This window comes from Malania oleifera, chromosome 2 (genome assembly GCF_029873635.1).
Source record: "Malania oleifera isolate guangnan ecotype guangnan chromosome 2, ASM2987363v1, whole genome shotgun sequence".
Classification (NCBI taxonomy): Eukaryota; Viridiplantae; Streptophyta; class Magnoliopsida; order Santalales; family Ximeniaceae; genus Malania; species Malania oleifera.
Window position 1 is genome coordinate 92,764,738 of NC_080418.1, and position 26,952 is coordinate 92,791,689.

Sequence of the window (26,952 nt, forward strand, 5' to 3'; positions counted from 1 at the left end):
TTATTCAAAAAAGCATATATTCAAAGAAATGCAATTCATAAGACCTTCAACAAAGGAATGCCTCAAATACAACAATAGGGTAGCGAAAGCAGATTAGGATTGTGGTTTGTCTCAATTAGGATTCTAAATTAATGGGCTCCTATATAGACTTCATCTGATGGCTGGAAATGCCACGATCTTCGCTGCTGCAATAATTTCCAGATGTGGTGCTCGACGGAAGAATTGACTTGTTATTTTATTGGCGCAGCATTTGTTGCAGTTGAAGTACTTGGCTTCTTTGCTCTGAAGGCAGGAAATTTATCTGTTCCGGTGTAAGGCTCATGACCTGCTGGAGTAGTGCCTTCTCCATCTCAGGGGTCAACTACACAATCATCAAAAGGGACTTATGATCATTAATGGGGAAAAACTTAGATTAAACCATAAAATTTTGAAACTGCACGCAATCAAGAAAGTGGAGATTAAATACTGGTGGAGGGCGAGGCTGACTCCCAGGGCCAATCTGTGGAGGAACCAATGGAGGTGGCGCTGGAAGCTGCACTCCCATTGCATTCTCTGGCTGACCCAGCGTCCAAGCTGATCCTCTATCAGCTTGCCCTGTGTTTCCTACTTGGTTGCTGAACTCTGACCCTAAATGTGAACCCCCTCCCTGAGGAACATAAGAATCAGATGAGGTGAGCACAAATGTTGCCATACAAGGAATTGGTCTAGATAAAAAAGAGACAAAATTTTGACAGGCCTTACCAAACCAAAAAAAAAACCTAGATATAAAACTCAGCGCCATGTAAAAGTTGGCATGATTTTCTTAACATCCCAAGTTTATGAATTATGGTTACACAGAATTATCTGAACCAGAAACCTTCTATAGTTGATGAAGGATGCATGGAGCTCTTCAATGCCTCAGACTGTAAAATCATTGAAAGCGTAGATATTTACATAGAAAACTGAAAATTACCCACCTTTTTACGCCTAGTCCCAACTTCCAACCTTAAATTTAAAACTTTGCTTGGATCCATAGCATTAAGTAAATGTCAAGAGTCATGACCCAACACAACATACATCAATATCATGCAAATTCAAAGTACACATCCACAGAATAAATGTTTACATAATAATAAACAATTGATCTTGGGAAAAATATTTATTGAAAAAAGGGGTTTCTAAGAGTTATCGAGAAAACCAAGCTCTCAAAAACAGAGGAAAGAACCAAAACACTGACAAGCTTATGGGCAAGAGTTCAAAAGAAAAAAAGATATTCATAAAAGCCTTAAATAATTATGACCGACAAGTGTGACTGTTGGATTTGAACAGGAACATGGGGAGCTAAACAAGAACACTTCCAAAATTCTAGACACTGCAACAAAGTTGAACCATGAATACATAGCCAACATCCACCTCCATCAAGAGTCACTTCCAAAATTCACTTTCCTTCGTCCCATCTTTGATCAAAATTCCAAGACTACATTCCACAATAACAAATATTCCAACAACAAAATGGGTAGTTGCACACACCTAGTCCATGAGATTGTGCTCAGTTGTACTACAATATTTTAATTTTCACATTTCACTCCTCGAACTTGCAACCAAAGAGCAATGTCATGGTCAGAATTTTGTCAACTGGACTAACGTCTTTTAGCCAATTTTGATGGTCAGGGGTGACACTGACTACATTACATGTCAAGGAATTGAATTCCATGATTAAAATATCAAGGATTCGGGTGTAAATGAGAGAAACTTACAAGGACTATCTGTCCAGTTTACCCAAACAAATTTTACAAGAAAGCATCGCCCGATCAACTAGCTAGTAATGAGCGTTTGTAAAATTTACAGGCCTTTGTATCATTGTCAAAAATTAAAAATCAAAATCAAAAACAAAAGTTAAAAACTGGGAATAGAAACTAAAAACTGAAAGTTGGCAACCTATTTGGTTATATTTCCAAAAACTGAAATAAATTACTTAATAACCATTTTAATTAATAAATATAATTTTAAACTCTCTTTAGTAGTTCAAAGCAATCTTATTTGCAGATAAAAGTCAAAAAACTGGTAAAAGTTCTTTTTCTTTTTTTTTTCAAATTCTTAAAAATTTTAAAATATTGTTATTTTAATTTTATTTTAAATTCACATAACAATTTTTCTTTCAATTTTTTTGTATTAGTAAAGAGAATATATTAGCAAGGCATAAAGGGGATGCCAACTCATGGTACAAAACATCAACTCTAAAGAGTGTCGCAAGCATCAAGGATTAAATTATGATCATTAATAGTTTGCCCACTAAACCAGCTGGAAACAGCAGCAAACCACTGGTCTTTGCAGATTTGAAGCGAAGAAGTTGTATCTTTGAAGGCTCTCTTATTTCTTTCTTCCCAAGCACACCAAAAGATGGCAAGAAGAATGATGTTCAAAACCTTACGTTTCTCCTTGGTGGCCCTGATGCCTTTCCAAGCCCAAATCTCCCCTCCAACTGAATTTGCCATAACCTGCTGCTGTCCAGTCAAGGATAGAACATAATTCCACAAGTTCCTTGTCCAGGAGCAGTGGAGAAAGAATGTAGTTGACTGATTCTGCATCAGCCATACAAAGAAAACACCTATTTGTGACCGTAAGCTCCCTTTTCTGCAGACTGTCAAGGGTTAAGATATTTCCATGAGCGTCTTCCCAGAAAAAAAAGGCAACCTTTGAGGGGGCTGCTGTCCTCCAAATGTGAATCCAAGGGGAATTGCTGCGATTAGTTCCCATCAAAGAGAGCTTCTTGTAGAGAGATTTAACAGTGGAAACACCAGTTTTGTCCAAAATCCCATTTGTGTCTGTTGGGCATGTTTTGGGAACAGAATTTACAGAGAATTCCGTAAAAGTCAGAGAATGCATGAAGCTCCCAATCTGCCACATTCCTAGTGAAAGGAATATTCCAGAAAATTCCCTCATCAGTAATTTGGAGATGATGACTGATAAGGGCATTTTTGTCACAAGTTGTAGATGGAAGGGAAGACAGCTCTAAAATTATTATTCTCACGCCACATAGCATGCACAAGAAACCATTGGCCAATGTCACAAGTTGGAATATATATCATCCTTTCCTGATGAATTTCCGAACTCCCATCCCATAGGGTCTGTTGAGTGCTGTCCAACCATTATGCTCAAGCCCATAATTAGACAATAATATCCCACCAAAAGTGGTCTTTCAACTTCATGAACCTTCATAACCACTTCATGAGGACTTTATTGAAAGTGAGGGATTTCAACCCCAAACCTCCCGAACAAATAGGTTCTTTCAATTTTTTTTATACATTAAAAATTATGCACACAATAATTTGATTCACAAAATTGAATTTTGGATATAAAATATGGTGGCAATAGGTCACCTCAAGAAGTGAAAATACAAAATAAAAAATAAAAATAAAAGCAGATTTGTAATTATTACCACAATGGCTGAAGATTGACAACATAAACTCAAAACTAGGAACCCAGAAAATGCATTGCCACCACATCTCTTCATTGTATCGCAATGAAATTAGAATGCAAAACATCAAACATAAATGATACCAAATAACCCCTTAGTTATTGTTGATTCATTCTTTAATTAAACAAGATAAGTTCCTCAATATTTCTCATTCAAGAAACATGAACATTTCTATTGATTCCTCAATATTTCTCATTCAAGAAACATGAACATTTCTATTGATAGTGCAGATTTGCAGGGAAATTAATAAATTATGAGTAAACTTTCAGCAGAGAGTATATTACCATACAAATTACAACTAAAATAACTTCTGATATAAATCAGCAATTAAAAGTCTATAAGGGAACAAAAAAGAGACAAAATTGCAGCAACATAGCATGAGCCTGTTCATGAGTACTTTAGCAGTTCTATTTACAAGCTTATTTTGGGGTTGTTTTTATTTCACTACGGGTCTCTTGTTTGGGGATTTTGAATCATTGTTTTCAGTTATTTCTTTTATCTAGTTCATTTTGTATGATCAAGCTTAGTTTAGTTTCAACAGTCAAGTGGGATATATATATATATATATATATCATAGTTGCACTGATTTTATCTGAAATTCTGGATAACTAATGTGTAGTTGTCTGTATTTGCTGCAAAAACCTGAAACTTTGAAAGTCCTGAACATTCTTCTCTTAGGAGTGATTCCTTAAACCAGTTATAATGATTCTAATAATTTTATGAGACCCTATATCTGTTACTTTGATTAACATCCTCAAAACAAGATTTGAATTCCTAATTTTCTAGCCCAATTTCTTCCACAAACTCTACCTAAATCAACAACAACAACAACAAAACCAGGCCTTAAGTCCACTAGGTGGGGTCGGCTACATGAATTCTTTTCCACCAAATTTATACGATCATGGACAATTTCTTTCGACAAACTCAACCTAAATCAATTTTCCTAATTTTCTCTATGGAAACTTGGGTTGGTGAACATGTCTACTTGCAGCTGAAAGACATTTAGGGGAATATTTACTGAGTAACAGCAAGATCATTTTCTTTTGAAGATTATTTCAAAATTGGTTTTGGGTAGTCTTGAAGCTTATGTGAATGATTGGGAAATATATGATATGCAACAAACAGATAAACCAACAGCTGGAGTTTTAGACCAAGATGCAAGAATACAACAATAGAGCAAAAATGGCTGCCAACAAGAACCAACTCAAGGTCAAGATAATCTTCCTCCTCCTATGACCAACTGTAGACCTGTTACAGAAAGAAACCAGCCACAAGGTTGCTGGGAGATATGGCACATGAGATGAAGTACATGAACATACTTCAGCATCAGCATCTGAAAGGAGATATTACTAAGAAGGTGCATGTAGAATTTCCTAATTTTGCAGACAAGATTGATCCTTAAACTGTTGTTGAGTGATTTGTCACCGTAGATGATTATTTTTATTGGCTCAAAATGACTAAAAGATTGAAAAGGTTGTAAATTTGATTTTTGGTTTGTAAAGATGAAATTGATTAGGCATGCAAAACAATGGGGGAGAAGCAGTTAGGATCGCCTTTACCACCAATTGTTGACTGGGAAGAGATACAACAGAACTTAAAGGGGAAGTTTCATCCAGTAAATCACCAAGAACATCTCTATGATCAGCTCACAACTATTCAACAAGGAATATTGACTGTTGTAGAATATACCCTGATGTTTGATAAGCTTTCTACACAGCTTGCAGAGATTGAACATGACAGACGGACCCTCTCCTGGTATAAGAATGGCTTAAGATCTGAAATTAGAAGGGAGCAGTAAACCCGGTGAGTTTAAAGCCTTGAAAATGCTTTCCAAATGGGTGTGAAGATAAAGCAGCACATTCGATAACCTGCCAGTAAAATGTTGAGCACTCAATCCAGGGAGACAAGTGCTAAAAGAGGGAACAACTTGAACCAAACTTAAACCATCTAATTCTTGCCCTTTAAAAGGAAGTACTGAGAAGGAAGATGCAAAAGAAAAAGGAGCTGTGAATCTCCCAAGCGCACAAAGAACTCTTAGTGTCATAAATAGGATCCATATGCAAGTGTGCATATAAATATCTTCAAAAGGAATTTACATGTGCCAATTACTGATGGAAGTGAAGAAGTTGAATATTATGCGTGTGATCATGAATTTGGAGAATGAAGAATCTGATAAAGACATAGTTGATCATTCTTATAATAATGTAGCACAATGAATATTAATGAGCCCGCAAGTGGAAGATCAAGAGCACCACCTTCACATGGCAATTTTCCTTATACAAGTGCATGGAGAAGTCTAGTACGCTGATAATTGACAGAAGAAGCAGCAATGCCACATTTGAGGATATGGTGAAGATTTCCTAGTTGCAAGAAAGCACCACCATCCTTGCAAAGATTCTTGGGCAGACAATATCACCATACCAGTAAGAAAACAATGTCCAGCTTCATCTAAAATTGAGACATATCAAGATTCTGTTTGGTTTGATGCCATCCCCCAAAAGGTCTCACTGTCCCATATTCTGCTTGGACATTCATGGAATTATATGTGTTCTGCTCAGTCGAAAGGAATTTGAAGCTGCAAGTGGAGAAAATAAGATTGACTTTGTTTTGATGGCAAGAAATACAAGCAAGCTAACTTTAGAATTTCCAGTAAACCTGCCAGATTATGAAGCGTTGCTGTCAGAGTTTTCAGATTTGATTCCACAAGAGTTGCAACTTAAAAAGTGAACTACCTTCACCAGGTGAGATGCAACAAGCTATAGATCTGGTTCCAGGTTCTTTTTTTCCTAATTTACCAGCACATCAATACACAATATGCTGAAGTCAAAGAATAAATGGATGAGTTACCAAAGAAAGGAGCCATTCATGAAAGCCTTAGCTCATGTACAGTCCCCACCTTGTTGACTCCAAAGATGGAAGTTCAAGGATATGCATTAATATCCGAGCTATAAATAAGACAGCCGTTAGGTATTGCCTTCCCTTCCCACATCTTTATAAGGGGTCATGACTCCATATTTGTTGTGCTAGATTGGTTCTCTAAGATGTGCAATTTTATTCCTTGTTGGAAGAAGTTAGATGTCCATATTGTAAAAATTGTTCTTCAAAGAAGTTTTACATCCTTATGGTCTTTCACATATCATTATTTCAAATTGTGACAGGAAGTTTATGAGTTACTCCTGATGAATTTTGTGGATGATAATGAATATAAAGCTTCATTTCTCGAGTCATTTCCACCTTCAAACTGATGGGCAAAGTGAAGTTATGAAACAAAGTTAAGGTGATATACTGCTTGGTGGGAGATTGTGCGCCCAATTGGGATTAGATTCTGCCTACAGCTAAGTTTGCATATAGCTAAATTAATAAGCCAAATCAGAAAAAATCATTTCAAAATTGTTTTTGCAATTGAATCTCGCAAGCCTATTGATTTTCCATTATAAATCAAATCAAGAGCCAATGCTAATGTCGATAATCTTGTCCACCGTAATAAGGAGAGACATGATGAGGTGAAGTGGAAAATAGCAATTGGTAATCAATTTTAGCTGATTTACACCATCATTTCCAGAGTCTACTGAATGTGGCATGGTGATGGTGAGAATTAAGACCAATCATTATCCTAAAGGAAAGTATTAGAAGCTTCACTCAAGAAGTGCAGGGCTTTGCAAGATTCTTAGGAAGATTAGCACTAACGAACATGTGTTGGAACTGCTTGATGATATGGGAATCAGTCCAATCTTCAACGCAGAGGATCATACCAAATATTATGACCAATGAGGGTATGGATGGGTTAGAAGTGCCAATTCAGCTTCCTGCAATTCCAAAGTAGAAAGAAGAGATTGAAGATATGCTAGATGATCATATTGTTTCAACCAGAAGTGAAGGCTACTGAAAAGTTCTCATCAAATGGAAAGGAAGGCCCAAGTCAGCCTGTGCTTTGATTAGTAAGATAGAATTTCAACAGCTTGACCCAGACTTGTACGAGCACTATTTAGTTTCGAGCTCATTGGAGTTGAGTTTTGTCAAGTCAGGGAGAGATAATAGAAATTAGCCACTGCATCCACGCTTTGCTACTGCAAAAGTGAAAGCGAAGAAAGCTCAATGCATGCAATATAGGTAATCAAGCAGCACACTAGAAGCCTAAGGATGAAAGAAAAGAAGGCAAAACTAGCAACCACAAGCACTGATTGGGGGGGGGTTGATGAGGAAGGAGAGAAGTACAGTTATTAGAGAATGCCGACACCCTAGTGAACCATCAATTGGTAAAATAGCTCCAAAACATGATAAATTTTGTTCTGGAATGCTAATCTAGCAATCCAAAGTTTTAATTAAATATTTTTCACATAACATATTTTTTTACTAGTTAAAGTCCATAATTATTGCATTTAATTCTATATTCAGTCATTATTAATCTACTTCACAAAAGAAAATCCCTTTTATATCAGAAACACCTCAACATCCTCTTCAAACTGTACAAATTACATTATGAATTTTTAACCAATTAATCAATACAAGTGTACACTAATGTTCCAGTTTTCCGCAATTTTGAGCATGTGTTTTCCTGCTATACAATTCTTGCTCCAAAAACCAGAACGTTCTGCATTCTAGGTAACATTGGAGAGGGAGTTAAACTGTGTTTTAAAGTGGAGTACTGTTCAGAGTAGTGTAGCGCAAGCAGTGTTCACAAGGTAGCATAGGGCCATTTTTATTTCACTATGGGTTCTAGGTTAAGGGTATTTTGATTAGTGGGTCTTTATTTTGAGTTACTTCTGGATTTTTATTTTAGTTTATCTAATTCATTTTGTACAGTAAAGATTACTACAGTTTTCAATGGTCAACATCTGTTATTGACGTATTGCTAGGGTTATGATACCAGTAGGCATATACATAAAAATTGGAAGCCTACATTAGGCCTGGGCTACACAATTGGAGGTAGCACATCTCCCATCCCACACCTCTTCTCACCTGTCCCATGATTCAAACCTAAGACCTGCTACATATAACTCCCAATTATTTAATCATATTGGTTAACTAAGGTGAAAGCCATTGTGTTTGTTTATATCGTTCAAAGTATAATCATCTCACGTATCTTATTTAGATTACTGACTCTTTGAGGATATTTGGTTATCGCTGAAATTCAGATTTTGATATTGAACAAACTGATTACAAAATTGCTTAAGTACAAATTGGATTGTGTTTTTCAGTTTCTTATATATATCTAGGATTGCAAATTGGCATAGTACGATCGCTGATTAGTTGTTTGTTCTTTTCGGTGTGAGGTTGTGATTGGATTAATTGAAAAGTTTTAAAATAAATCCATATTTCACTAAGTAATTTTTAAATACCCAGTTCACCCCTCCTCTTGGGATTACATCATTAATTTCAATCTCCATCAACATCTATATATAATCGCTTTAATATTTCAAATTTTCTTTAGATGTTTCTAACAATATAGACATCTTCATTGGATATCCATGCTGGACTTTGGAGGTCGTTGGATACAGTATATGCTATTGGTCGAGTTTGCCTATAACAACAACTACCAGGCCAGCATTGGGATGGCACCGTATGAGGTGCTTTATGACAGGAGGTGCCAATCCCCGTTATACTGGGATGAGATTGGAGAGAGACAGATATTGGGGCCAGAGCTGATACAGCAGACTCAGGATAAAATCAAACTCATCAGAGACAGGATCAGGACAGCGCAGAGCTAGAAAAGAGTTATGCTGATACTTGTCGGAGAGAATTGGAGTTTGACGTAAGAGATCACGTGTTCCTGAAAGTGACACCGATGAACTGAGTTATGAGGTTCGGGAGAAAAGGTAAGCTGAGCTCTAAGTATATTGGACCATTCGAGATTCTTGAAAGAGTAGGTCCAGTTGCCTATCGTTTGGCATTACCACCGGTCCTATCTAGGATCCATGACGTATTCCACGTTTCTATGCTGAGGAAATACGTCCCAGAACCCTCGTTGTAACCACGGTATTCCTCCGCCATAAGTGAAGGTAATTAATAAAATTGAAAGTATTTTCGTTAAGGATGGGAAGCAGGGAATAAAAAATTTCGAGGACGAAATTTTTATAAAGAGGGGAGAATATAATAACCCCAAAAAGGGATATAGAAGATTAGTGGAGTGGTTCCAAAAAAAAAATAATAATAATAATAATAATAATAATTTATTTATTTATTAATTAATCGGATTTAAAAAAAAAAAAAGAGAAAAAAAATAATATTAATTAAAATTTATTTTAATTTTTATTAACAAAATATATTATTATTAATTAACTATTATTATTATTATTATTATACTCTCCTAAAGCTTACAGAAGCTTCAGGAGGTTCCTTTTTTTCTCTCTCAGAAGACCCTGCGCCCCTTTCTTTCTTCTTCTTCTTCTTCTTCTTCTTTTCCTGCACGCAGACACTCTCTCCTCTCATTCTCTCTCCTCGATTTTGCGGCAGATTTTCGCCCGATAAAAATCGAAAGATACCGCTGGACTCCATTCTCCGCTGCCGTCATTTTTATCAGAGCGGATCGGTGGTAGAAGCGGCGTAACGTAAGTCAATTTTTCATTTTTCTTTAATTTCTTGCAAAATATAAGTCCGATTGACGAACGGACACCACCACGAGAATCTAGGGATGATTCTCTACAAGTCTAGCGGGACGGAATTCTCGTGGGTCGTCGTGGGCAAAACCTCAAATTTAGGGTACGGGAGTTATTAAGGGACTTATTTTTAATTAATTAGGATTAATTTGGAAATACTAAAATATTGAGCATCTGGGGTTGAAATAGGATTTCTGAAATTTAGGGCCTAGGTGAGCAAAATTTAGAAAATTTTGGGGTAATTTTGGAACCCGCAGGCAAAATTTAGAAAATTAAGTGGGGCTGTTAAATGTTAGTTTAAATATTAATTTGAGGTATATGGAGTCTAAGGAAGGTTAGATGGGTATTATTTTGGAGAAATAGATTAATTAATCTGAAAAAAATGCAAATTGCAGGAGTTGAATTTCGAGCGCCAAGGGCGTAGGATTTGGGGTTCTAGCGAGACTCACAGTAAGTCAGGTAAGGGGAATAAATTATAACAGTATTTTTAGAATTACTGTGTGAATTAATATGTGAATTTGAGCATATGATATTTTACCTGAAAGTTATTATGATATAATTAGTAGATAAATTGTGTGGCATGTGAGTAATATTAAATTGTGAATATTAAATGAAAACTGTGTGGTATGTGACTTATATTGAAAAATGTGAAATATAACAATGTGTATTTTCGAAGAAAAATATTGAAACGAGAATGATTGATGTGATTAGTGAAAAATAATGAAATGTGATATTTATGCGCGAGTGGAGATTGTGTGTGTGTGAAGTTCCTACTGATGCCGTTGGGGAGGTATACTCAGTAGGGAGATTGTGTGTATTAAGTTCCTACTGATGCCGTTGGGGAGGTATGCTCAGTATGGAGATTGTGTGTGTGTGAAGTTCCTACTCATGCCGTTGGGGAGGTATGCTTAGTAGGAAGATTGTGTGTATGAAGTTTCTACTGATGCCGTTGGGGAGGTATGTTCAGTATGGAGACTGTGTGTGTGTGCGAAGTTCCTACTAATGCCGTTGGTGAGGTATGCTCAATATGGAGACTGTGTGTGTGCGCGAAGTTCCTACTGATGTTGTTGGGGAGGTATGCTCAGTATGGAGACTGTGTGTGTGCGCGAAGTTCCTACTGATGCCATTGGGGAGGTATGCTCAGTATGAAGACTGTGTCTGTGTGTGAAGTTCCTACTGATGCTGTTGGGGAGGTATGCTCAATATGGAGACTGTGTGTGTGGGAAGTTCCTACTGATGCCGTTGGAGAGGTATGCTCTGTATGGAGACTGTGTATGTGTGTGAAGCTCCTACTAATGCCGTTGGGGAGGTATGCTCAGTATGGAGACTGTGTGTGCGTGCGAAGTTTCTACTGATGCCGTTGGGGAGGTATACTCAGTATGGAGACTGTGTGTGTGTGTGTGAAGTTCCTACTGATGTCGTTGGGGAGATATATTCAGTATGGAGACTGTGTGTGTGTGCGAAGTTCCTACTGATGCCGTTTGGGAGGTATGCTCAGTATGGAGACTGTATGTGTGTGTAAAATTCCTACTGATGCCGTTGGGGAGGTATGCTCAGTATGGAGACTGTGTGTGTATGCGAAGTTCGTACTGATGCCATTGGGGAGGTATGCTCAATATGGAGACTGTGTGTGTGTGTGTGAAATTCCTACTGATACCGTTGGGGAGGTATGCTCAATATGGAGACTGTGTGTGTGTGTAAGATTCCTACTGATGCCGTTGGGGAGGTATGCTCAGTATGGAAATCGTGAATGTGTTGAGAATTGGAATTATGTGATTTAATGTATTATGTAAAGTACATAAATGTGAATTTATGTATACATAAATATGTAACGAGTTAAAATGGGAAATGATTATGAAAAATAAAAGAGTGTGTGTTTTATAAAATAAATAATTGAGGCGAAGTGAAACTCTCCACCTGAGGACTTACTGAGTAAGGTAAGTGCCCTGATAGGTATCAAATGTGGCCATTCTTGGCTGCATAACGTGTTAGGGCAGAGGGAAGCTATATGTATGGGCGGGCAATCTTCCTTATTCTTAGGAATTTCGCAGGTAAATATGTGTGGGAAATAATTGAATTTGATAAATGACTTTAAAGCTTATAAAAGCTTGTGTTGTATATCTATATGATTATGAGAATGTGAATATCAGTATATTTTCTCAGATGAAATGTTCTTTTGAAAAATAAAGCATGTTATAACTGAACTCATATGACCACACACTGTAAATAATTTATTCCTTCTTACTGAGATGTGTCTCACCCAAATTATCTAAATTTTTCAGGGAACAGGGATAGATCGGGTGATAGAGCTCCGTGATCATAGGGAGCTCGGATCCCGATATACAGGGTGTGTTTGGACTAGGGAAGTGTGATTCCCTAGGGTTGTATGGTTTTTGGATATGAGATAGTGTTGTGTATATGTGTATGTTGATACTCTAAGTATTGTATTCTGGATGTAATAGATATACTGTCTTCCGCTGTTAGGCTATATAAATAGAATAATTCTTTACTCGGTACACAATGCGGGTTGGGTCATCTGAATGGTAATAGGATTGTTGACGTGGCCGATTTATGGATGTTGTGGATGACGAGTGGATATTTATTTATTATTTTTTTTAAAAAATTGTACGAAATCGGGACATCACAATTTGGTATGATAGAGACACAAGATATACCAACAAAAAGGTTACAAACTGATCAGAAGCAAGGAAACTTAACACAAACCAAAAACTTTTTTTTTTGTTGTCAGCAAATGAGAATTTAAAAGGGCATAGTGGTTTGTCCTTAGTTGACTCACTTGTAATTCTTGCCTTTTTTTTGACACCCTGCAAAGCAGGTAAGTATTTAATGCAAGCCAAACACCCAATGAATTTTGGTATTGAGCTCAACATTTGACTGCTTGGCTGTTGAGGCAAACTAGAGCCAGGTAGCAGACAACTGACAACCTCGCTCTGCATATGGTTTGTGATAGCAAAAATGTATCATTTAACAAATTTCATTACAATAAATATTTTTATTTTTTTTTTAACTTTGGGTAAAACATCACCTCGACATATTTATAAAATAAATATTGCTATTAGATATACCAGTAAAATAAAACAGCCTACATATTTTTTTTATGATAAGCACAAAATTTGAGCTATCAACATTTCCCATCAAGTTCCATCAGTTTGCAAAAAATAACCCAGATGAAGCACAAGGCAAAGATTTGCGTAATAGGATAAAACTCAAACCACTTTCTTTTCCAGGCCTTGCGAAGGACAGGCTAAAGCATCCATCATAAAGCTTGTGAAAGAAACAAAAGAGAGGAATGCACTAGGCCAAACAGTCCTCTTCGATCCATAAAACATATTATGTCCAATATTATTAAATCTAACTGCAAAGCGCACAAACCTACCGGATACAGTGACTGAAGTTGTGACTGACTTGGAAGTGGAGGCTGTGCCTGGGGAAATGAAGGCCCAATGCTTGCTGGAGGCTTGGTACCTGACTGTTAAAATGAAAACTGGAATCATTTCTAAATAAAATAACATGTGATACAACATTACAACCAATAATTAAATTATAATTGCAAGTATGTAAGTCAGCTTACATGAAACATAGGCTGAGAATAGTGCAGCTGAGGTGCACCAGAGTGTTGGAATCCCACATTTGGACCCATTTGTGAGTGGAAGTGATGAGGCAAGGTCTGCATCACAAGTGGCCTGGGCTGTGGCGGTAATGGGGGTTGCAGAGGCAATTGTGGAATGCTGGCTGACTGCAATGGCTGGTGCAACTGACCAGAAACGGTGATCAATGGGGGTTGAAGAAGTGAGGGTGACTGTGAAGCAGAATGAAAAGGGGGAAGAGGAGATATATTAGGAATTTGAGTGGATTGTGGGATTGAAACTGGAGTTGCTTGGGCATTCAGATGTCCCTTAGGCTGCTGTACTGTCTGTAGCGGATGCGAAGGCATGGGTTGGGACTGAAGATTTGCGGTAGGGACAGAAGAAGATGAGATTGGGTTTGCTGGTTGATTTTGGTGCTGCTTTCTTGCGGGAATTTGGGTCTGAGATGCACTTGTTTGGTCCTGCACACTGACTTGACCAGGCAATTGGTGAGTAGCCTGAATGTTTGGCGGTGGCTGAGCTGCTTGTGCAGATAGCTGTGGCTGCTGTGACATTGGTGGCTGCATATTTGGAATCTATAAAGAATTTTGAACCAGCATTTTACAAGGATGTACCAAGGTAAATCTACAAAGAGACAAATTTCAAAAAGATAAAAAACATACCGCTTGAGGAGGCTGCACCATTCCAAGCATAATTTGTGCCTAGATGAGATATACAACTTTTTATGGTCAACAACAAACACCAGCAAAAGAAGTACTGTAATGCCCAAAGAGGCTTCACCATGCATCCGTTAAAAGTGGGAATCGATTGAGCATCAGTTACCTGCTAAACTAATGAAGTACTACATACAATGCAAGTACCATACGCAATGCATCAAAAATAGTCTTTACAATGTAAACGTTCTTCCCCTCACTACAATTATGTCTAAATTACAAATTATTTTGATTTAAGTCATTTTCAGTAATTAAAAAAGAGAAATCAATATAACTAGGATTCAAAGAGTGTCACTTAATTACAATTCTCTCTACCATAACATCACCCACTTAGCTATGACAAGAAATAACATATTTTTATTACTGCAAAAGCAACTAACATATCACCTAGTGCGCAAGGTTCCCACGCCATATCAGAGCTCTGTGGAGGCATTACATATACAGCCATACCCCCACAATTTTGGGAGGTTGTTCCAGTGAATTGAGCCTGTGGCAGGCTTGGAGGGCACAGCTCCACAATAATTTGTAGAAGTTTTTAACTTGAATAGCTTTAAAAGCAAGCCACGCCTGAGTCGCTGAATGCATGCATTATCAGAACCCCTCTCAGAGAGAGAAACAAAAAGGATCTTTGATGACATAAATTATTAAGCAGGAAAATATAATAAAGCTCAAACACCGTGTCGGGATTTATCTAGCTAAATTGCCATCCAAAAATGTAGTAGAATGGACACTTCTACACATCTATGTCTCTGACTCTCCATCATGCCCACATCAGACATAACATTTATGGGCACATGTCTGAAACTCCCAAAGTCTTTACACAATTTTAAAATATGCTTTTAATTTTAGCCACCTCATCAATACTCTTATTAATAATACTAGCAACGGAGCACTTGGGTTGCACATGCTCGTATGAATATAAACACGAAAAATAATGAACTTAAATTTGAGACTTCCTTCTTTATTTATTTATTTATTTTAAAGTCTAGGTACAAATGTTGTTGTTTCCATAATAATTTTTTAAATCTGATCTACCAATTGATGTTTTTAGCGACCGCCACTTCTCGTTCTCTCTCTCTTTATCTATCATTTGTTTCTCTCACCTCATGCAATCAGGCTGCACGTGCAGGCAAGTGTCAAGGCTTGTATGTATTGCTGGCCAGTCTAAGCTTTTAGGTGACATAGGAATCTAATAGTTCCTTGTGCTAAAGTAGGTGTTGAATAATTGGGTAAAATGGAAGACCTAACTTCAATGATAGGTCTCTCCCTCTATTTATAATATATGTCAAGTACAATTGTAATGACCATAATACCTACTAACTCACACTTATTACTAAATCTAACACATAATAATAATAATGCTAAACGACTAAATAACCATTAACACTCCCCCTCATGCTGGAACGTATATATCATATGCTCCTAGCTTGATACAAATGAACTTCACGCGAGCAACTCCCAAGGCTTTAGTGAACAAATCAGTAAGCTCAAACTCAGATTTCACATGAGCAATTGCCATGAGCTTTTGTACAAGTTTCTCCCAAATAAAGTGGCAATCAACTTCAATGTGCTTTATCCGTTCATAGAAAACCAAGTTGGAGGCAATAATGAATAGCAACTTGACTATCACACATCACCTCCATAGGCGGAGAATGTGGAAAACCTAGTTCTTTCAACATGTTCTTCAACCAAACAAGTTCACATGTAGTGTGCGCCATAATCCTATGCTTTTAACTCAGCACTCAACTTGGCCACCACAGTTTGTTTCTTACTTTTCCAAGACACCAAATTACCACTAACAAAGAAACAATACCCGGTTATGGATCTTCGATCAGGAGGTGACCTAACCCAATTTGTATCTGTATATCCATGAATACGAAGGTGACCCCGGTCTGATATAGGAGACCTCTCCCTGGTACACCTTTGAGATATCTCAAAATGCGAATTACTGCATCCCAACGACTTCTTCTCGACGAATTAAGAAACTAACTCGCAACACATGTTGCGAAGGATATATCTAGTCAAGTGACTGTGAGATAATTCAACTTTCCAACAAGTCTCAGGTACCAACCTATGTTAAGAAACAAATCACCCATATCTGGCGCTAACTTACTATTGGGATCCATGGGTGTATCAATAGGTTTGGATCCCAACAACCCCATCTCATCTAAAAGATCAAGAACATATTTCCTTTATGAAAAACCAAGCCCTACGAGATCTCGATACTTCTATACCCAGGAAGTACTTCAATGGTCCCAAGTCCTTGGTCTGAAACTTACCCTGTAGGAAAAGTTTTAGGTCCTGCATTCCTCGATCATCATCACCAATGATCACAATGTCATCCACACACACAATAAGCAAAATCCTGCTAGATGGAGTATGATGACAAAATACAGAGTGATCTACTACATACCGACGAAGGCCAAACTCAAGTACTACAATAAACATACTGAGCAAGTTTAGCGACCTGAGAGAATGCGTCTGAATAATCCAAACCATATACACCTGAGTATATCCCTTAGCAACAAGGTGGGCCTTCAAACGAGCTACAAAACCATCAAGATTGTCTTTCACATCGTACACCTAGCGATAACCAACCACAGACTTATCAGGAGGAAGAGGTACCAAATCCCAAGTATCATTATCATGTAGTGCACACATCTTTTCAACCATTGCAGCCCTCCACCAAGAATGGAATAGGGCTTCATAAATAAATTTTGGAAGAGCAACAGAAGACAAAGTATTAACAAAATAGTAATAAGAGGGTGACAAGAAATCGTAACAAAAAAAAGAGATTGAATGTTGGGCACAAGTGTGTTTTACCTTTCCGAACAGCTATAGGAAGATCAACATCATGGGAAATAAGATCATCTGATGAGGGAACTAGAGGCACATTAGTAGAAGCTGGAGGAGGCACTCCTCCTTTGAGTCACCATGTGTATACCTGCAAATTGGGATGATCCAAGCAATGAGAATGACTCAAAATGGATGAAAATGTAGGAGGATTGGGCTCAGATAATAGGTATGGATCTGGAAGGCAAGGCCAAGGAAGGGACTCATCAAGGTCAATAGAACTCAAGGAATCAAAGTAGTATGGTGTTGACTTAAAAAAGGTGACATCAGCAAAGACAAAGAATTAATGTAAAGTAAGACTATAACATTGATATCCCTTTCGAGTATAGGACTAGCCTAGAAAAAATACATTTGATAGCACAAGGATCCAAATTATCCGTTCCTAGAGTTAACTGAAGGACAAAGGATACACAGCCGAATATATAAGGAAGAGAGAACAAAGGAGCCTTAGGGAAGATAACTAAATATGAGATTTTACCGCCAAGGACAAAGGATGGCATTTTATTGATGAGGGAGCAAACTGTGAGCACCGCATCACTCCAAAAAACTTTGGGGACATTCATTTGATACAATAGGGTACGAGTGACTTCAAGAATATGTTTGTTTTTTTGCTCTACAACTCCATTTTGTTGTGGAGTGTGGGCACAAGAGGACTGGTGTATCATACCAAAATTAGTCATATAGGTATTGAATTGGGTACTGAAGTACTCCTTAGCATTATCACTACGAAGTATCCTGACTAGCATACCAAATTGAGTCTTTATTTGTGAACAGAAGGTGCAAAAGATATCGAACAACTCATCTTTCATTACATATAACCAAGTCATCCTAGAGTAGTCATCAACAAATGTAACAAAGTACCAAAACCCCAACTTTGACGTGACATGACTAGGACCCCAAATTTTAGAATGTACTAGCATGAAAGGACTAACCACCCATTTGTTGTCCCAAGAAGCAAAGGGAACACAATGATGTTTTCCCAATTCGCAAGACTCACACTCAAGATTAGACACAAAACTCAATGTAGGAACTAGCCGTTTCAACTTTTTCAAAGGACAGATGATCAAGGCGACAACAGATTTGAAGTGGTGTAGCTGCGACTATGCAGGCAATGGGAGGAGAAGGCGACTCAAAATAGTAAAGTCCACAAGCCTCACGTCCTGTGCCAAATGTCTTCCTCGTCTTCAGATCCTAAATAACCACAAAATCAGGAAAGTAAGTATCAGAACAATTTAGTGACTTTGTAAGCTTGCCAACTAACATGAGATTGAAAGGAGATTTAGGAATGTATAAAGCAGAAGAAAGAGAGATGGAAGGAGTAGGATTTACTATTTCTATCCCCTTAACAGCAATACTGGACCCATCAGCAAGGGTAACTTGACGTAGATTTTTATATAACACGGTCACAGCCTCACAAAAAGCAGGTTTTGAACACTGCCACTGCTCCGAGAGAGTCACCAGTGACTTTTACTAACACTAAACAACAACTAACGAATTACCATGAGTGCATGGTCAAAACAAAGATTGGATCCTTGAGCAAAACACATGCCCAACAGCTTGATATTTTGGTATATGGAAGGAATTAGAACATTGAATCAACAAAAACACAGTAAATCTCACTGTTTCGGACCCAATGAACTCAATAACCATTGATAAACAGCTTCATGAAGCATCAAACAACCATTCCTTGGGTGCCACACATGAGCAATTAAAAAAGGTGAGATCTTTGGACAAAAAAACATCACGAAAAACTCCATCAACATGTTAATAGAGGGATTGGATCACTGTTGGATGATTTCAGGTCAAAAACATGCCTGAAAGTAGCTTCACGCATCGGCGGGTGTGGTCAGCCCTGGCAGTTTTCGACCAGTGCAGGAAGTTGCATGGGACACTTCCTGGAGATGGGATTTCAGTGAGGGGCAGATTGGCAGTGTCTGTGGGTGACTACGGTGTTGGTTTTGCAAAATCTATAGTAGATTTTGTGTTCCTGAACTAGCAGTGTCCCCTAGGAAATTTCCAGCAACTGGTCTGACTTCCAGCAACTGCTAGCTGTTTTCTAGGGCTACAGTGTTGCTGGAAATTCTTCTATGAAGGTAAACATGCAGCGGATTTTGGGTTTTAGGTTCAATTTTGATGGTGGTGGTAACAATTAGGGTTTAGGTTTCAGAATCATACTCTAATACCATGTTGAATAATTGGGTAAAATGGAAGACCTAACTTCAATGATAGGTCTCTCCCTCTATTATGATGTATGTCCAGTACAATCAAAAGGACCATAATACCTTTACTAACTCACACTTATTATTAACAAAACTCTAACACATAATAATAATGCTAAATGACTAAATAACTATTAACAGTAGGAACTTTATACAAAACTCTTTAAGGGAGGGTGAGTGTTTAATCATTGTAACACTCACTAACTACTGTAAATGTGCTTTGCCATCTTGATCCCTTGCTAAACATACATTGCTATGAAGGTGTATGTAATAAGATAAATTATGTTGCTTCATTGCTTACCACATAACTCTTATTTTACTACTTGCTTGCTCACCACATACTGCATATTTTGTATTCGATGCTTTGTGAAAGCACTCATACCGTGTGCATGTATCTAAGATTAACTCTCTGTTAACTAGTCGCAAGGCCCTTCACGTGGTATGGAATGTTTGACCTGTAATAACAGGGATTCCTTTTTATGTTGTTATTGCACGCATGCGCAGTGGGGGAGTTGGCGCTTTTGAAGTTAAGAATTTGAAGCTTTTAAAAGCAAAAGATTAACCTTTTTCAAACAATTGGGTAATTCATCCTTAAATTTTTTTCATAAAAATATTACAAGAGTTTCCTATTCAAATATGCATGCAAATTTATATATATATATATAAAATAAAAAAAAAAGTGTCAGCTTTTGTCATTTAAGACACATTCTAGCAAGTTTATAACCTTTTTTTGCAAACATTCAAGCAATAACTCCTTTGTACCAGCTCTTTTCTCACTTAGGGGCAAACAATTTTTGCAATAAGTCAATTAACTTGAATCAAATCCATTTTAACAACTCCTTTCTGAGGCCATGCAAAGCCAAGAGGGTGCAACTGTAGAGCACATCTCTATGAGTAATAATTATGTAAAAATGGGAGTACTCCTTCCGCAGTGCATCACTTATTTGTTTTTTCAGCTTGTAGGTTATTCCATTTACCATTCACAAAGCTATTAATTCAATTTTCGTTTTTCTCCATTCTCAATGCCATTGTTCCCCACATGCCCTCCTTTCACAGTCCCCATATTTCCCATATATCATAGATTGTTCAGATCTTTTACTATTCCTAATTTTTCCTACTTACTTCCTCTCTCTAATTTGAGATAAATTTCTATAGTTGCTCGTGGCTGGACTACAATTTGGTAATACTAGGAGCTTGCCTTGGCAGTTATGGAACTGCACAGCCGGACCATCAAGAAGGTGTGAGCATTCTTTCTTCCAGACGGATGAGAAGTTTGTGTATTTGAGCTCTAATTCAACCAATATCTATTCTTGAGCTTTTCTTATTATCTATTTGTGTTGCTTATTTTGGTTTGCAAATTCAGCAAATCTGAGTGCATATGCAGCATGTTCTTCTGCATGATCTTGGACACTCACAAGGGGAATTACAATCAGGCAATGTCACCATAGCTTCAAATTTGAACTAGGAAAATTCATCATTCAGGGCTTAGAATGGGGATTGGGGAAGTCTACGAGATATGTTCAAAAAAAATTTACTCCTTTTAAGTTGCTCGTCTCTATCTCAAATAGCTAGCATTAGATCAATGACTAAGATAAAATTTCACTTCTTTTACTACACTACTTTAGTGCTTTTTTGATTTTGTGATGCTGTTTACTTCATCGGTTTAGGTTTTAAGCTATTTTCTTTATTTAATTTCAATTTAGTTGCCTCAGCACTTTTTTTAATCCTTTTTATGTTATTGTAACTGTATTTTCTTTCCATTTAATTATTTTTTAACAAGTTTGAGAAAACTAGATTTGGAAGTTTAGATGATCCGTTTTTGTTTTTATTTTTTTTAAAGATAATAAAATAAAATTTGATAAACAAAGAATCAAAGAAGATCTATTAATATAGAAAGACGATATAAGCAAGAGAAGATAAGGAAACCTCAAAGAAAATAAAAACAAAGTTTAAAAACCACCCAAACCATAACTGCCCACAATCTGAACCACTATTACCCGCCACCCAAAACCCTACCTAAACCTAAATAAAACATTACCTAAGAGAACCTCTTTTCAGTCCTTTCCCATCATGATTGGTGGAACACTACAAATTAGCCAATTCCCATTTCTCCTTCCTACTCTTAATTATGCCACCATCCTAGCATGAGTTTTTGTATTTCTTTGCACATTGATACCTTTGAAATCAGAAATTATGCCAATTCAACATTGTAATTTCTTACTGGCAAACAAACAGAATATAGTAAAATACTGTAGGAACATTATGCAATATCATAGGAACATGAAAATTCAAAAACAAAACAAAACAAAACATTATTCTCAAACAACTAGAGAGTGTTGACTTTAGGGTGAGATTTAAAAATAAAAAGAAACATAAATTTCTGGCCACATTATACCACCCTATGTGCTTGCAAGGAAAAAGATTAGTCAATTTCACCTATTTTTTTAAATGTGTTTTGGTCCTATACAGATAATTTCACACCAATATTAATGCATAAACTGAAAAATAACTTTTATGGACAGATTTAATACATATGCATGCAATTGGTGCTTAGTATAGACCATTTTTCTGCTTTTGACAATAGATTTTTTCAATTTACATTTTTATTGTGAATTGAAACATTCCAAGGAATTAAGGAGGCTCGATGGCAGATGGAAGTTTTAATCATGCACTACAAATATTATGGGCACTGACACTATATCGTCAACCCCAATGACATGAAAACTAATACTAATAAGAAAATAAAGCATTACAATTTATAAATTGTTCTATGCCACAAGAAAAAAGAGTTTTTGCTATGCCAAATAGAATTTCTCAAATAAAGTGAGCTTGAGTGAATATGCTTGAAGGATAGCCTCTTAGACTTCTTAAAAACAATTGAAAAAGTTCTTGCCATGAAATATTGTACTTTTATGATGTGATCACCGACATAGTTAATGTGGATTTCCTTAATGACATTCTTGGAATAAAAAATAAATTGTGTGAGTTGGTTTGCTATATTGGGTGCTTAGCAAAAATACAGTACAATTTATTTTCCCACATCTGTTGCCCATTTTTAATTTTTTAGATGGTGCAAATAACAACGGAGTGCAAACCTTTTATAGAGAAGCCCAATCAGCATATACTTTACATGCAACCATAACAGTACATCTTAGTCCTACCACCATATAAACTAAAGAATAATTACTGTCCTAAGGTCAATATTTTCAACAAACAGGCATCTAACTAGCAGTATACAAAAAATAACAACAAAGCAAAGAAAACAAAAGCAAGAGGAAACCACTTCCACAAAATCCAAAAAGACTTAAAAGAGTGAACACAGTACCACTTCATCCAAGAATACAAAGTTCTAAGCTTTAATAAGCTCAAGTACTCTCCAACCAAAAAGACTGCTAATGGTGTACAAACTCAACCCAGAATATTACTGCCTGCCCATCTCCTCCCTCTCCAAGTGCTCAACTAATAGAAGATGGAGCCAGATGGTACCCACTGACCATGCCAAATAAAGCATAAATCCACCCACTCCACAATTATCAGAAAAAATGATAATAGACAGAAGGCAATAAACAGACTTTGCTGTCCTCAACAAAGACAAACTTTGACCACCAATATTCCGTCCAACTTTTAAATTTTCAATAGTCAAAATGCACTTTTAAAAGAATTCACGAAGCAAGAATGAAGCTCTAAATAGGGCTTTCACTTTCCAAATATTCCATCCTCAGAAATCCTTTTCATCTTGCTGTGATGAAGTTTATAATAAGAAAAAACTGATAAAACTTCAAAACAACCATCATTTTTTATGATTCCTCAGCATTTTATCATCCCCCTCCTCCAATATTTGTTTTATAAAGAAGTTCATGGAGATCACCAAGGGCACCTGGACCAAATGTCCCCTTTAATTGCAATGTACTAGACAAGAGAGCACCTTATATTTCTAATGGGCCATGAACTAGATTAGAATCATTCTCAAACGAGTCCATAAGCAGTTATCTATTCTAATGGAAGAGACCATCAAACCCTCACAACTGGATGCTAGTTTGAACATGTTAAGAAAGTTCAAAGGGAAAATTTTCCAATCCACTCATCCTTCCAAAACAGAAGTTGCAAAAATTCCCACATCAAGCAAAGGTATTTTTCCCTCCATAGCCCAAGTTTTCAATACTGCCTAGCTGCCTTAACAACAACAGTGGGTGCAAATTGGTATAGTACAGCAGAAGAACAAAGATCAGTTTTGTTTCAGGTCCTTTAAGCATATGGGCATACGGCTCAATCTTGGTTCAAGAGAATAGAACTATAAACATTAAATATCATGTGTAAGCAAGCAAAATGAAGAACTGATTTTCTTTAAAAAGTTTCATTTATAAAAATACAGTATTCTCTACGGTGTAATTTGTTTTTCTCTTTTCTAAGGCATATTAAACTACTCCTAAAAAGCAAACTATTTTTCATGGTAATCCTCCCATGTGATGAGTTTTTTAGAATGAGGGCATCCATTCAAAGGCTATTCATTTCAATTGCAAATTTCCATTGTGTTCAAGCCATTTATAATTAAGCTACTCCTAAAATCCAAAACCACATTTCAAGGTAGTTCTAGTTCCTATAAACATATTCATTTAAAGTTTGATCCCCACAGTGTCCCTGAGTAAAATGAACAATCACTTTGGTTTGCAGCTTTCCTCCCTATGTGATATATGCATCAACTCTTCATCTCACTAATTCATTTTTTTGGTCTTTTGAATTCCTCAACCATTGTCTCTCCAATTCTTTCTCCAACTCCCAGCTTCTCAATTTCCTTAAATTTCAAATGATCTAGCCCAAAGGAATATCCATCAACAATGCACTCTCTGATTCATCCAAATTCTCTTTGTGAGAGATCTGGAGCCCAAAGGTTGGGTAGGATAGCAAGGGAAAAGATGTTGACATCTAAGATTACAAATGGAAGGTTCCTCTTATAGTGAATGTTGCTTTAGTTCTTCCCCTTATGTCAACACTGCTTTTGAATTTGTTCTCAAATAATTGTGTTTGATAGTTGTTAAAGCTTGATATACATTGTTAACCCACAACTAACAGCTTAAACTTTTTGGTAAAGTGGTAATCTAACATGGTATCGAAACTGGTTACTAGGAAGTCCTGGGTTCTAGTCTTGTTGCCCATGTTTATTGTGTGGTATTTAAAAAATTATTGTATTCCCTATAATAGGTGATATTATCGTGTCTTTATCTCTCCACGTGCTGTCGGGCTGCACGTGTGGGGGAGTGTTGAAGCTTGATAGACATTGTTGGCCCACGACCTAACAGCTAAAGCTTTTAGGTAAAGTGGTAATCTAACAATAGTGATTAAATAATTCTTTTTCAATATGCTAGGGTTATGTTTGGAACCGAAATAGTGGATTTACAATTTCAAATTACACTCAGACAACTAAACTTTACCTCAAAGACAACGACAAAATTAAGGTTATCTAGATTGTTTTCTTTTTCCTTGTTACTATCTCATGAAGAATTTTTATTGTAACTTTGTTCTTTTATAATTGTATTCATTTTAAAGGTAAATTTGTGAAAGATCGATTCAGTTGAACTGAATGTGGACATGTTCATCACAATATTTTAAGAAGCAGGAAGATTTGGAAATTTAGAAAGGCTTATAAGTTGGTGCCTGCTTATAGCTTTTGTAATCGATGCATCATAGGGAACCAAAAGTGGGTTTTTTTTTTTTTGCATATTTCTGTGTTCTTTTTACAATTTTAATATCTTGTTTTCTTTCACTCTTGGCAATTAGTGGATTATGTTAATTGGGACGTGTGAGTTATGTTTGTAATCCCAAATTCCTAATGTATGTAACAATCTTTGACTTGATGCGGATATATTATTGGACTTCCTAGATAATACGTCCACTGAGATGTAATATGAATGTTATTTAAAACTGGTTGAAGAACTATAGAAGATAATGGAATCTAAACAGCATTCGCAAGGTGTCATCGCAAGCTTGACGGATCTTAATATGATGCTTCCTCGTCAATCTATCAAACCTCTTTTTACAATGTTATCTATTGTATTATGATGGATCGAACATATGGTTGTTTTGATAAAAAAATATATATACTATGGAATGTCCATAAAGGACACATTTTGATAGACAATTATATTATGTGACAGTCAGCTAATCACTTCAAGGTCAATGAATTGAAATGATGCCACTCTAAATCATGGAAGAGAACTAGTCATTATGAAAAATTAGATGTATCTACCAATACAAACAAAAATTTATTATGACTCAATATAGACTACAAGTTTAATATGGTTTGCAGTTAAATTAATATGGATACGTGCATCATCACTAATATTTTATAGATGACTACTTTTTGCAGTACATGAGTAATGAATTTTGTTCAACAACTCATTGTGCGTGTATAAATAGCATTCTGTGGCTGATTGGTTTGATTCTAGGTTGAGAACAAATCAAATCTGGCATAGATTGATTCGTGTCTACTCTAGAAGCTAGTTCTGGGTTAGGAAAAATAGATCTGTCCTAGGTTGGCTCATTTTTTATGTTTTGGCTAACTATTACCAAGCAAACCATTGTGCATGCTTTAAGAGGGGCTTAACCAACCATATGTCAATTTAATGAAGGAAATACAAGAGGTACAGGACAAAGCAGAACAGATAGGCACAAATTTGGCATCAATAAATTCAATTTACTATGTCTATACATTGACTAAAGCCCAAAATCAGGGTGCAAATTTAAACCCTATTTGAACAGACTATCAAAACAGATAAAAAAAAAATCAGGTTTGGTGCAACATAGAAACAAAGAAGGTTCCAAAATTCTAATTTAAGACCTGAAAGAGAGCTCTCGTCAAGAAAGGGTTCTGTATGAGGATCTGTCGGGCCTGTTGTTGGTTCTGCTCTATCAGTGTCTGCATCAGAGAGGTCCCAATACAAAAACGAAATAGACATTTAGATAAATTCGATGATAAAGTTGGATGGAGAACGAGAAAAGTAATGAAGCTGCGGCGGAGAGGATGCGAGAACAAGAGATTGCCTTCATCTGAGACATGATGTCGTAGAGCTGGTTCTTGGACATCCCAGCAAGGTTGGACGAAAAACCGTCGCCGGCGACCGGCTTTCCCGCCATTGCAGTGGCTGGAAACTAGAGAGAGGGAGAGGGAGAGGGAGAGGTCAGAGACGACGCTGGGGGCGTGCGTGTGTTTTGTGTGCGTCGGGAACCGAGGCCGAACCTAATTGGGCGCAGAGTCTAGATTGTATCCCCGCCCGGACTACAGAGAGTGTTTTCTAATTTAATATTTTTTTTATCAAAAATTATTTTAAAATAATATGAATTAAAAATTTTTACCCCAAATTAATGCATCTTAAAAATTGTGGGTCCACTTTTAAGTAAAAGCTTGGGGCACGTTCATGGTCATGTTCGAACAAGTCATGAACGAGTTCAGATAGACTTGTTTATTAACGGATGACTATTATGTAAATTTAAACTTTCTGTTTAATAAAT

At 36.7% G+C, this 26,952-nt stretch overlaps 1 protein-coding gene across 2 annotated transcripts; it reads right to left on the reverse strand.

Moving 5' to 3' along the window:
* Positions 1-26,742, reverse strand: LOC131149865 (cleavage stimulating factor 64). 2 transcript variants are annotated; one of them, XM_058100647.1, is made up of 7 exons: positions 26,485-26,742; positions 26,282-26,359; positions 14,324-14,362; positions 13,646-14,221; positions 13,451-13,543; positions 467-646; positions 1-361 (listed from the first exon to the last, which is right to left on the reverse strand). In XM_058100647.1, the coding sequence occupies exons 1-7, from the start codon at positions 26,575-26,577 to the stop codon at positions 236-238; spliced, it is 1,185 nt and encodes a 394-aa protein (XP_057956630.1). In that variant the 5' UTR covers positions 26,578-26,742; the 3' UTR covers positions 1-235. The 2 variants fall into 2 exon arrangements, with proteins under 2 accessions (XP_057956630.1, XP_057956629.1); XM_058100646.1 differs by having other exon boundaries at positions 13,646-14,236.
* Between the last annotated feature and the right edge of the window lie 210 nt (positions 26,743-26,952).

What these genes read in the sequence shown, in the direction of transcription:
- LOC131149865 (XM_058100646.1), bottom strand. Translation starts at nt 26,577, where the DNA reads ATGGCGGGAAAGCCGGTCGCCGGCGACGGTTTTTCGTCCAACCTTGCT. An exon ending in TGACGAGAGCTCTCTTTCAG is followed by an intron (nt 14,363 to 26,281) that starts GTCTTAAATTAG and finishes TATCTCATCTAG; the next exon opens with GCACAAATTATGCTTGGAAT. An exon ending in TGGTGCAGCCTCCTCAAGCG is followed by an intron (nt 14,237 to 14,323) that starts GTATGTTTTTTA and finishes AATTCTTTATAG; the next exon opens with ATTCCAAATATGCAGCCACC.